This window comes from Culex quinquefasciatus, chromosome 2 (genome assembly GCF_015732765.1).
Source record: "Culex quinquefasciatus strain JHB chromosome 2, VPISU_Cqui_1.0_pri_paternal, whole genome shotgun sequence".
NCBI classification, from domain to species: Eukaryota; Metazoa; Arthropoda; class Insecta; order Diptera; family Culicidae; genus Culex; species Culex quinquefasciatus.
The window spans coordinates 66,641,771-66,654,425 of record NC_051862.1 but is presented as its reverse complement, the minus strand read 5'-3'; the positions used below and the strand labels follow the sequence as shown (position 1 = coordinate 66,654,425).

Below are 12,655 nucleotides of genomic sequence, written 5' to 3'. Positions count from 1 at the left end.
ACTATTCGATTACAAATTAAAATTTCAGAAAACATATTTGGGAATGTTGATAAGGGATTTGTAACATCATTCAGATTATAACTATGCAAACAATTTATTTCAGCAAAAATGAATGCTGAAATAATAATGAAAATAATAAAATAAAATAAAACGAAAAAAAAATTGTGTTCGTTTGATTATCCCATACAAACTTTTCACTACCAAAAATAAGAGAATGAAAAATCAATACTTTTCAATACCTGATATGGGTGCTGAAAAGATGAACTTAGCATCACTTGTATCGAATATTTTTTGCTTGTTCTGATCGGTGAGTTCACTCAACACATGGATCTTTGGCATAAAATTTCATTCAAAAGGTTTTTTTTTCGAATTGCATAATAGTAGTTTATGCAACAAGTTGCAAAAAGAGGATTTTTTCAGCACGAGTCGTACATTTATCCAACGAGGTTCACCGAGTTGGATAAATACGACGAGTGCTGAAAAAAACAAGTTTTGCAACGAATTCCATACAACATTTTTTGCAATTTCGAAAAACACCCATTGAGTGAAATTTTAAGTCGAATTTTCATGTATTTTGTCAATAAATCTTTTAAATCAAAAAAATGTTGAAAAGTATTACTTTTCGAAACAAGTGCTAAAAAGTTCAACTTTTCAGCACACGGAGAAAAAAGAGTTCCCAAAATCGTGAACAACCGTTCATTAAAATGGGAACCACGAACAAAGTGTTCAAATTTCATGGTACGTTTTTCAAAATCGTACCATGGGATTTGAACACTTTGTTCGAGGTTCCCATTTTCATGAACGCTTGTTCACGATTTTGGGAACTCTTTTTTCTTCGTGCACCCATTTCAGTGCTGAAAAGTAGAACTTTTCAGCATTTATTTTGAAAAAGTGTTGCTATTCGATTCTGTTATTTTTGGTACAGAAAAGTAGGCTATTTCGTCGTTCAAGAATGACAAGAAAAGTAAGTAGTTTCACGACGGAATTGCAAAAAAATATTTTGCAATTTCCGAAAAGCACTTTAAAAATTTGGATTGGATTTTTTCTTTGAAGGTTTGTAGTTTGTTCCCCATTTGAATGTTAGTCGCCGTAACTGTATCGAAAAATATTACTTTTCATACATGTGCTGATAAGTTCAGCTTTAAAACAATCAAATAGTTAAAGTAACTGTTCTTTTATTCGTGGTTATGAAAAGTAGGCCGTTTCACCATTAGAAACTTATCTTTTCCAATTCCGTCATAAAGCAGTTGCTTTCTTTTCCTATAATTCTTGAACGACAAATCGGTCTACTTTTTTCTACCAATACTAACAGATGGCTGAATAGTTATACTTTTAAAGATACAGTCGACTCTCTGGCTGTCGATCTTCTCGATATCAATAATTCTCCATCTATCGATGAATTCTTCAGTCCCTTCAATCTGCATACTTCAATTATCTTCATTCCTCGATATTTTCCCTTGCTTGAAGAATCTCTTCCTCGACGGTCCCTTGGATTCCGTTTGCTTTAAAAATCTCTTCCGGTTGTCAATAATTTCAGTTTCTCATGGCTTACATAGACATTTTTCTTGTCGAAACGAAGCTTTGAAGGGTGTTTGACATTAGTTTGTTTTTGTTTGATGGACGTTGCCATGATTCTCTCCCATAGCTGGTTAGCAAGAAAAAACAAATTTCAATCGAGTCTTCATTTTGCATCATTCTGTAAACTGATGACTCTCTTCCTCGACGGTCCCTTGGATATTGACAACCAGAGAGTCGACTGTAGTTGTTTTTTTTTTGGCTAACACATGGAAATTTTATTTAAGGTGGTTTTTCTTCGGAAATTAAATTTTTGTTGGAAACTAGACTGGATTTTATAACATATGAATATACAATGTTTATATCAAAAATGTATGCAGTGCAACTGAAAACTCGCTTTCTTTTTTATATTTAAGGCGTTTCATTTCTTTGATGTTTTACTTAAATATTGAATGGATTTAACTTGAATTGAATTGATTGTTATGAAAATATAACTATTACATAAAAATGCGCATCGGAGTGTTGTGAGTTTGTGGGTAGTTAAGGCATGATTTCATTTATGCTTCTGCAATAAAAAATCAAAATATCAAAGAACTCATGAAAATATTTTATACAAGAAGATCTACTTGACATACCAATATGTTGACGTTTAATTACAGCTTCTTAAAAGCGTGTTAGTTAATATCTGACATAAAAAACTGATAAAGTATTAAAAGAAGAATTACAATTCTGTTCAAAATTTAAAGTTAGATAAGATTGAAATTCGAATGAAGGTCACTGCTCTAAACCATAGTATAATGCCATTCTTTATGAATCATCTCTTATATTGTTGAGTTATGTACCTATTTTTTAGCAAACATTTTAATCAAAGCTAACAACCATTCCAAAATAGATTCATTTCTGGTTTATTTTAATTAACGAGTTGTTTTAACCAAAACCACTCATAAACGTAAATTTATTTCAAAATAAAATCAATTCAAATCAAATCACAATCATTTACAAAAAATCAATTCTATTATGACATGGAAATATACCTTAAAAATAATTTAATTGATTGCCTTCCAGTAAACTTCATCACATTCCATATCAGAAGGGTAACTATAACTATAACGCAAGAGAAACCCTGTCGGCTCACATCCAGACAAACTTCCTGCGAGACAATTTCGTCTCATCAACTTCCGATTTTATGTACTATAAAATTCCTCGCAAAACTATCTCAATCATCAATCCAGTTCAACTCATCTTATCAATCAGTTCACCAAGTCCTAACTGAGGTCACCGTAAATCATCTCCAAAGCAATGGCTTCAATGAAGTTTGCTCCAATTGCCATCTTTCTTGCTGCCTTCGTGGTCATCCTGGCGTTCAACACTAGCGAGGCAAACCCGCAGATTGGTAAATGTTCTTGTTCTCATTACTTCAGGGAGTCTTTCTAACGCAAACATTCTTCCGCAGACCTCCTCGGCGGATACGACCTGATCGGCGTTTGCATCACCAACTGCGCCCAGTGTAAGAAGATGTTCGGCGAGTTCTTCGAGGGTCACCTGTGCGCCGAGGCCTGCATCCAGTTCAAGGGCAAGATGGTGCCGGACTGCGAGGACATCAACTCGATTGCGCCCTTCCTGAACAAGTTGAACTAAAACTCAGAACCTACGCCGACCCCAACTCAACTCAAGTGACCTCTCGCAGCATCCCCTACAAAAAAATGCATTTCTCACTGTGTTTATTTGGATAGTTCACTCTCAGTGTGTAGTCAAACAGAAGGAAAATGCTACCTTTTTAAAAGTTCACAAATAAATCAGTGCTCGTTATAAATTCAAAATTATTCTAATTCTTTCAACCTGCCCCGGGGTCCAAGTTGTTTGTCCAAGCTGCCGTGGTTCGGTTCAAACCTGCGCGAAAACAAAGCATATGGCAGGCCATTCGAGTCGATGATGATCTGGCGGTTCTGGTCTGCGCTCTACCTCCTCCAAAGTCGTATTTATTCAAGCAATTAAAAAGCAGATCTAGAGACTCTTGATCGCTAATCATAACAGCTCTTGAGGCCCCACCGCTTGGCGTGGTGGCGGTTAAGTGGCCACAGGAAAGGCAAGTAGTGTGCTACCATTACCGGGCTGGTGTGGCTGAACTCGTTGAGCAAAAGGGGAATCTTCCGGGGGATTCTCTGGTCGGTCACGAGTGGCCGGATATCAAGTGCCTTGGACGGTCGGGGGTGCTGCTGCTGTTTGTTTTGGCTCGAGATGCTGAAAGAAGAGCAGATGACGGAATGGAAGCAGCAGCAGCAGCCAGCAGCTGTGGTGAGGTGGTTTTTGAGGTGAGCTTTCAAGTGTAAATAAACACTTGGGTGCGGGGAGGAAAAGCAAAAGTTCAATCGGAACGGGGTGATGATTTCTGGTTAGTTCAGATTTGCTTCAGGTCACCCAAAAATTTCTGAAAAATTAAAATTATATAACTTTTCAACATACTGAGACATCTCTAAGAAATTGAAGCACTTCTTGGCAACAATTCCGTTACATCCAGTTTACATTCCAGTCCATCGTGGAATGTCCGCAGCCAAACTTTCCAACTGTTTGACCAGTTTTCCCCACCATTCAAAACACGCACCAGAGGTCGTCTCTATCAAGATAGTCCCAACCCCCACTTCAGTCCGCGATGTCTTGTTCCGCGTAGAACTGGCCAAGCCTTACCTTCCGCGGGCAACTTTTCCCACCCTGAATCCCGCTTATATGTGGGAGAGGTCAAAAGTTTAGCCTATCGCGAGCGCGTCTCAACGGAATGTTTTTCAAATGAATTTTCAATTCGATTTAGTTCCATCTTTTCTGGGCACGGGGCCTGTTTTGCTATTGCACTAAGCCTGCGAAGGTGGTTCGCGCGCATCTGCCCATCTTCCTGGACTTGGGATGAGCTTTACTGTAACACACGCGCGCGCGCGGGTTCTTCATAATAACCGTATATAATGTGGCCTCTTGGTGAACTCGGGCGCGCTCGACTGAACTGTGATTTCAAAAACCGAAAATGCGCGGTGGGGTGGTCACTTTTGTAGAGTTTGTTATTTACAAAAGATCTGCTGAACAATTCAACACTACAACAACGAAATAGAAAAAAATAGGAACAGAACAGCAAGAACAACAACAGCAAGAACAACAAGAACAACAAGAACAACAAGAACAACAAGAACATCAAGAACAACAAGAACAACAAGAACAACAAGAGCAACAAGAACAACAAGAACAACAAGAACAACAAGAACAACAAGAACAACAAGAACAACAAGAGCAACAAGAACAACAAGAACAACAAGATCAACAAGAACAACAAGAACAACAAGAGCAACAAGAACAACAAGAACAACAAGAACAACAAGAACAACAAGAACAACAAGAACAACAAGAACAACAACACGCAGAAAAATCTGATTGTGAAGTTGGCAAAATGTTGGGTACAGCTGCTAAACACGATTGTCATCTCGAGGCCGGCTAACATGTTTGCCAAATTCAACCTAACATGTTTGTGGTTTCAACAAACATGTTTGTCATTGCCATGGCCTGACATGTTTGTAAATATAATAATCATTTGGGATGATTTAACAAACATGATTGTTGATTCAAAGATCAGTTTTATGACAATGACAAAATCTGGATAGGCTTTTCTTCTTCTTTTGTATCTTAATATGTATAAACAAATGTTAGGTTTATTGAAAAGATTTATTTCACTATTTTTCACTTAAAATTGCAACACATTATTGAGAATTCCGGTCACGCTTATTTCACAATCATTTTCCTTGGACGCCGACAAGAAATATCAGCTGCTGGAGTCATGGTGCAAGTTACCTAAAGAAGGAACTTCTGAAAAAATCGAACCCCTTGGGAAGACAAAATTACATGATTTTTACCTCATTATACCCGGACATCATTTTCTCCAGCCTTGTTGTATGACACGAATAATGACTGGAACAGAACAATATAAGGTTTATTCATCAATTAAATACCTGATACAATACACACTTACCTATTTCGTAAACATCCCCAGAATTCCACATTTTCACTTCGGCCATCTTGTTGGATTGAAAACATACACTGTTAATTTTCCAAACACGTTAAATTGAGATTGGCTTCAAACAACAAACGTGTTTGTCAAAACGGCAAAATGTTTCTGGATCCGAAAAACGGTGATTATCGAAATGATACAATACGTTTGTGACGTCTACAAACCATGATAGTTGTTTTTAATAAACTGTTTTGTTCATTCAAACTTACACATTTTTTGTGCGTGAAGAACAACAAGAACAACAAGAAAAACAAGAACAACAAGAACAACAAGAACAACAAGAACAACAAGAACAACAAGAACAACAAGAACAACAAGAACAACAAGAACAACAAGAACAACAAGAACAACAAGAACAACAAGAACAACAAGAACAACAAGAACAACAAGAACAACAAGAACAACAAGAACAACAAGAACAACAAGAACAACAAGAACAACAAGAACAACAAGAACAACAAGAACAACAAGAACAACAAGAACAACAAGAACAATAAGAACCACAAGAACAACAAGAACAACAAAAACAACAAGAACTACAAGTGAGCAATTCTCTACCAAAACCGGAAATGGATTTTATTTGTATTTTTTTATTTGGCTCAAACTTTGTGGGGGCCTTCCTATGACCAAATAAGCTATTTTGTGTGATTGGTTCATCCATACAAGTCTCCATACAATTTTGGCTGCTGTCCATACAAAAATGGTATGTAAATATTCAAACAGCTGTAACTTTTGAGTGAATTTTCTGATTGTTGGTATTGTTGAGGACTTTTGAGAAAAAATAGGTACACGGAAAAAAAATTGCAGATTTTTTAATCAACTTTTTTTTCAAGAAAACTCAATTTCCCAATTTCGTTTTTTTTTGATTTTCGAGATTTTTTGATATGTTTTAGGGGACAAAAATCCGCAACTTTTGAGCCATAGAGAAACATGGTAAAAAAATCTGCCACCGAGTTATGATTTTTTGAAAAAATTGCGATTTTTGGAAAAAAAATCGAAGTTTCATGCAAAAACAAGTTTAACATTATTTTTTAATGCAAAATTGAATTTGCAATTGAAAAGTACTTTACAGATTTTTTTAAAAAGGGCTCCGTTTTCAAGATATAGCCACCGAAAGTTTGATTTTAGCGAAATATTTGCAGCTTTTAAATTTTTAAAAATAGTGACCATGAGTGACCATTTCTAAAATTATTTTTTTTTAAAGTTCAGAAATTTGCTATAAAATTGTCTCAGAGACATTGAAGATTGGACCTCGGGTTGCTGAGATAGAGCCGCTTTAAGAAAAAGAAACACGAAAATTGAAGTATGTATTCTTAATCGCACCAAAACAACCCACCATTTTCTAATGACCATATCTCAGCTACTAATGGTCCGATTTTCAATGTTAATACATAAAAAAACTTTCGATCTTTTCGAAAAAAATATTTTGAAAATTTTTAAATCTAGACTAGCATTTTAAATGGGCGTAATTTTTAATGTTTGGCCCTTTTAAGATGTTAGTCTATATTTAAAAATTTTCAAAATATTTTTTTCGAAAGGATCAGAAAATTTCACGAATCTTTCATTCATCAACATTGACAATCGGACCATCAGTTGCTGAGATATCGTCATTAGAAAATGGTGGGTTATTTTGGTGAGATTAGGAAAACTTCAATTTTCGTGTTTCTTTTTCTTAAAGCTGCTCTATCTCAGCAACCCGAGGTCCAATCTTCAATATCTCTTAGACAATTTTATAGCAAATTTTCTGAACTTTTCAAAAAAAATATTTTACAAAATGGTCACTCATGGTCATTATTTTTAAAAATTGAAAACTGCAAATATTTCGCTAAAATCAAACTTTCGGTGGCTATATCTTGAAAACGGAGCCCCTTATCTAAAAATCTGTAAAGTACTTTTCGATTGCAAATTCAATTTTGCATTAAAAAATAATGTCAAACTTGTTTTAGCATGAAACTTCGATTTTTTCCAAAAATCACTGTTTTTTCAAAAAATCAAAACTCGGCGGCAGATTTTTTGACCATGTTTCTCTATGGCTCAAAAGTTGCGCCATAGAACATATCAAAAAATCTCAAAAATCAAAAAATACGTATTTTGGGAAATTGTGTTTTAGTGAATAAAAAGTTGATAAAAAAATCTGCAATTTTTTTTCCGTGTACCTATTTTTTTCTCAAAAGTCCTTAACAATACCTACAACTTTGCCGAAGACACCAAATTGATCAGAAAATTCACTCAAAAGTTACAGCTGTTTGAATATTTACATACCATTTTTGTATGGACAGCAGCCAAAATTGTATGGAGACTTGTATGGATGAACCAATGACGCAAAATAGCTTATTTGGTCATAGGGAAGGCCCCCACAAAGTTTAAGTCAAATAAAAAAATACAAAAAATAAAAATGGTCGAAATCGGCCGATTTCGTAGAGAGTTGCTCAAGTACAACAAAAACAACAAAAACAACGAGAATAACAAGAACAACAAGAACAACAAGAACAACAGGAACAGAGAGAACAACGAGAACAATAAGAACAACGAGAACAACGAGAACAACAAGAACAACTAGAACAACAAGAACAACAAGGACAACAAAAACAACGAGAACAACAAGAACAACAAGGACAACAAGAACAACAAGAACAACAAGAACAACAAGAACAACGAGAACAACAAGAATGTCGAGTTCTCGTTGTTCTCGATGTTCTTGTTGTTCTCGTTGTTTTTGTTGTCCTTGTTGTTCTTGTTGTTCTCGTTGTTTTTGTTGTCCTTGTTGTTCTTGTTGTTCTTGTTGTTCTTGTTGTTCTTTTTGTTCTTGTTGTTCTTGTTGTTCTTTTTGTTCTCTGATCATCAGTTTACATCAAAAAGATTTAATTTAATTTTAAAATATGTTTGGAGGTTCCACCCTAGCCACTTCCGAGCACATGGGCGTCAAGACAAATCCCACAACATGGCATGTTAGGTGCGTTTCCAAGCCAGGTGCAGTTGGATGCTGCGCTGGACTGCTTCTATCCAACTCCAACGCATCCCATGCAAAAAAAACTGTTCCGGCCGTTCGTCCGTCCGTACCAGTCTGAAGTTTGCACTGCAACTTTACTCCCTTACGATGGGAATAGCCTTTGATCTGGGCACGGAGAAAGATATAAATAATATCGTAAAAGCTTCGCTGAACTGCCTACCTCGTGTATACTATTGGCCGGGGCCAAGAAATCGTAACAAATCCGCCGTGTGGCATAGGAGAACTTATGGGAAATTGATCTTTGGGGGGCGCATACCTCGGTCCCGGGTAATAACTGGCAAGTCAACCAGCACTCATGTGTACTCTGTCGGACTCGCCTCGAGAACAGGAATCAATGTTAAAAGGTTGTTCTACATTTATAATTTAAATGTAACGTTTACAACAAATTGCAGCGAGCGCGCGAAAAGCGAGAACATGAAAAGGGAGGGAAAACACATGCTCATGGGAGGTTGTGCATACATTGGATATCTGGGGTGGAGGCGGAGTGACGACGTCGGATTGGATGTGGTCATTCATGACTCGCGAAGACAGGGCCGTGTCGGGCTCGGTTTGGACGCGTTTGAGGAATGTTTTATCGTGGATATGTTCTGATGCTGTGCTGGGACCATGCGTGGGAATTTGAGGCAAATTATGTTTAACTCTGGAACAATTCACTTAGAATTGATGAAGTTATGATTATCACATGATAAGGTTTACAAAAACGGCCTTTTTGTTTAATTAATCTTCAATATTTATTTTTTACTTAACGTTTTTTGTTGATATTAATTAGATTAGATTAGTTTAATATTTTTTTCTTTTTTCAATGTCCTAACGCTTTCACACTGTATCACTTTTTTACATGAATCTGAAAGAGAAAACAAAAAAAAACAGCTTGAAAGACAACAATCATTCCAGCAAACCTGCAATATCACTCGCTCGGCAACGCAGCAAACCCCGACCCCAGCTCAATCAGAGCCAATTTATTTCGCTCGACGAAACTAATCAAATGTAATACAAGATGAACTATCATTTATTCAAATCGTTTTCAATTTTGCAAATTATTTATTACCAAATGACCGACCACCATCAAACAACAGCACGGCGAGCAGCTCGCCTTAGCTCAGCGCAGCGCAGTTGGCAAACAAGTTCACTTGCCACAATTGAACCACTGCACTAAACCCAGTCATCACTCCGCTGAATGAGAGATACACAAAGTCATGTGGTCGGTGCCTGTGGTTTGCTACAATGACTAGGCCGTTTGCTGACCGCCGCCGTTTTATGCAAGGTTGGTGCAATTTTGATTTGATTTTGTAGTTAAATCGCTCACATATGTGGTGAAATATTGGGCTTTTGTGATATCTGAAGGACACACACTTGACCAAAGCGAAGTTGCAATCGCAGCTGTTGCTTTTATTTAGTCGAAACGATTTTCCTTTAAGATAGAGCCCAAAAAAAAAACACTTAGTGAAGTTCCATCTTGTTCAGAAAGGGTGCAATCGAACCGATGTCCTCACAGTCGGGGACGATTTTGCCACGGAATCGGAGACACGAGTCGGCGCACAGTTGACCCTCGAAGTACGCGCCGTACATCTTCTTGCACTGGGCGCAGTTGTTGATGCAAACGCCCAGAATGTCGTAACCGCCGAACATATCTGCGGAAGGAAACTGAGTTAGAGCAATTTTCCTTAACACAAATCACTGCTATGAGTTACCAAATTGGGGAGCTGCCTTTACTGGGATATTATTGATTGTCATTACTACTAGAAGAATAGAAAGGGAAATTTTCAAGCTAATCATTTTGATTTGCTGCTCAAAACCACTCTTCACTTTGATAAATCTCTTATCAGACTGCAATCAGTTCTTGTAATCTGCATTCGTTTTATAGATTCATTCCATATGTGATTGACCCGATTTGGCTGGGTAATCAAATTTTTGTTCGTTAGCGAGTTTTGGGCTGAAAGTAACTCACCACAGGATATTCATTGAATTATTCTCAATAAACATCTACATCTTTCTCAGTAAATACCCTTGTTATGGAGGGCTACGGAGTTGGGTATCTTTTGAAGCGAATCCGATTCCGGCTTCAGAAAATTTGACGGCTTCAACTCCGACATCGGGATGATGTCAGCTATCCATTGCAGTGTTCATTACATTACATTACATGACTAATTTCACAAAATACGTATTTTTCCAGTATTTTGAATATGCAATGTTTCTCGAAAAAATAATGAAAATTATTGTTATTGCAATACGGGTATCAAATGATCGAGATCTTTCCATACATTGCAAAATTCACAACATTTACTCAAAATTTTCACAAATCTCAAAAATTACAAAAAATACAGTTTTTTACAATATGTTTTAGGGGACAAAAATCCGCAACATGGTCAAACAATCTGCCGCCGAGTTATGAATTTTTGAAAAAATAGTGATTTGTGGAAAAAATCTAAATTTTTTGCAAAAACAAATTTGACATTATTTTTTAATGCAAAATTGAATTTGCAATCGAAAAGTACTTTATAGGTTTTTTGATAAATGGCTCCGTTTTCAAGGTATAGCAACCAAAAGTTTGATTTTAGCGAAAAATTTGCAGTTTTTCGATTTCCAAAAATAGTGACCATGAATGACCATTTCTATTTTTTTTAAGTTCTGAAAATTTGCTATAAAATTGTCTAAGAGACATTGAAGATTGTACCTCGGGTTGCTGAGATAGAGCCGCTTTAAGAAAAAGAAACACGAAAATTGAAGTTTTCTAAATCTCACCAAAACAACCCACAATTTTCTAATGACGATATCTCAGCAACTAATGGTCCGATTTTCAATGGTAATACATGAAACATTCGTGAAATTTTCCGATCTTATCGAAAAAAATACTTTGAAAATATTTAAATCAAGACTAACATTTTAAAAGGGCCAAACATTGAATATTACACCCATTTAAAATGCTAGTCTTGATTTAAAATATTTTTTTCGAAAAGATCGGAAAATTTCACGAATGTTTTATGTATTAACATTAAAAATCGGACCATTAGTTGCTGAGATATCGTCATTAGAAAATGGTGGGTTGTTTTGGTGAGATTTAGAAAACTTCAATTTTCGTGTTTCTTTTTCTTAAAGCGGCTGTATCTCAGCAACACGAGGTCCAATCTTCAATGTCTCTTTGACAATTTTATAGCAAGTTTTATGAACTTTTAAAAAAAAAATATTTTTAGAAATGGTCACTCAAGGCCACTATTTTTAAAAATCGAAAAACTGCAAATATTTCGCTAAAATCAAACATTCGGTGGCTATATCTTGAAAACGGAGCATTTTATCAAAAAATCTGTTAAGTAGTTTTTGATTGCAAATTCAATTTTGCATTAAAAAATAACGTCAAATTTGTTTTTGGATGAAATTTCGATTTTTTCCAAAAATCACTATTTCAAAAAAAATCATGACTCGGCGGCAGATTTTTTGACCATGTTTCTCTATGGCTCAAAAGTTGCGGATTTTTGTCCCCTAAAACATATAAAAAAAATCTCGAAAATCAATTAATACTTATTTTGGGAAATTGAGTTTTTGTGACAAAAAAAGTTGATTAAAAAATTTGCATTTTTTTTTCGTGTACCTATTTTTTTTCTCAATAGTCCTCAACAATACCTACAACTTTGCCGAAGACACATTGATCAGAAAATTCACTCAAAAGTTACAGCTGTTTGAATATTTACATACCATTTTTGTATGGACAATAGCCAAAATTGTATGGAGACTTGTATGGGTGAACCAATGACACAAAATAGCTTATTTGGTCATAGGGAAGGCCCCAACAAAGATTGAGCCAAATAAAAAAATACAAATAAAATCCATTTCCGGTTTTGGTAGAGAATTGCTCTATTATAATTTTTTTTTAGTATTTTTTTGAAAACACGTAGCTTTGTGAAAATTTTGAGTTGAAAAAAATATTACTTTTAAAATGAATGAATTTTTTCAATCATTTGAAATCCGTATTGGAAAAACAATAATCTTGATATTTTTTTCGAGAAAAAAAATTAAAAATTACTGGAAAAATTCGTATATTTGTGGAAATTTTCATGTAATTAAAGTTGCAATGGATATCTGACACCATC

The 12,655-nt window shown here is 35.6% G+C and overlaps 2 protein-coding genes across 2 annotated transcripts; one reads left to right on the top strand and one right to left on the bottom strand.

Moving 5' to 3' along the window:
- Positions 1-2,814: 2,814 nt before the first annotated feature.
- LOC6047353 (eclosion hormone) lies at positions 2,815-3,153 on the top strand. The gene is made up of 2 exons (XM_001864393.2): positions 2,815-2,908; positions 2,969-3,153. Exons 1-2 carry the CDS (start codon positions 2,815-2,817, stop codon positions 3,151-3,153), a joined length of 279 nt encoding a protein of 92 aa, XP_001864428.2.
- Positions 3,154-10,004: 6,851 nt separating this feature from the next.
- LOC6047352 (eclosion hormone) lies at positions 10,005-10,346 on the bottom strand. Its single transcript, XM_038250404.1, has 2 exons — positions 10,262-10,346; positions 10,005-10,201 (listed from the first exon to the last, which is right to left on the bottom strand). Exons 1-2 carry the CDS (start codon positions 10,344-10,346, stop codon positions 10,011-10,013), a joined length of 276 nt encoding a protein of 91 aa, XP_038106332.1. The 3' UTR covers positions 10,005-10,010.
- Positions 10,347-12,655: the final 2,309 nt, after the last annotated feature.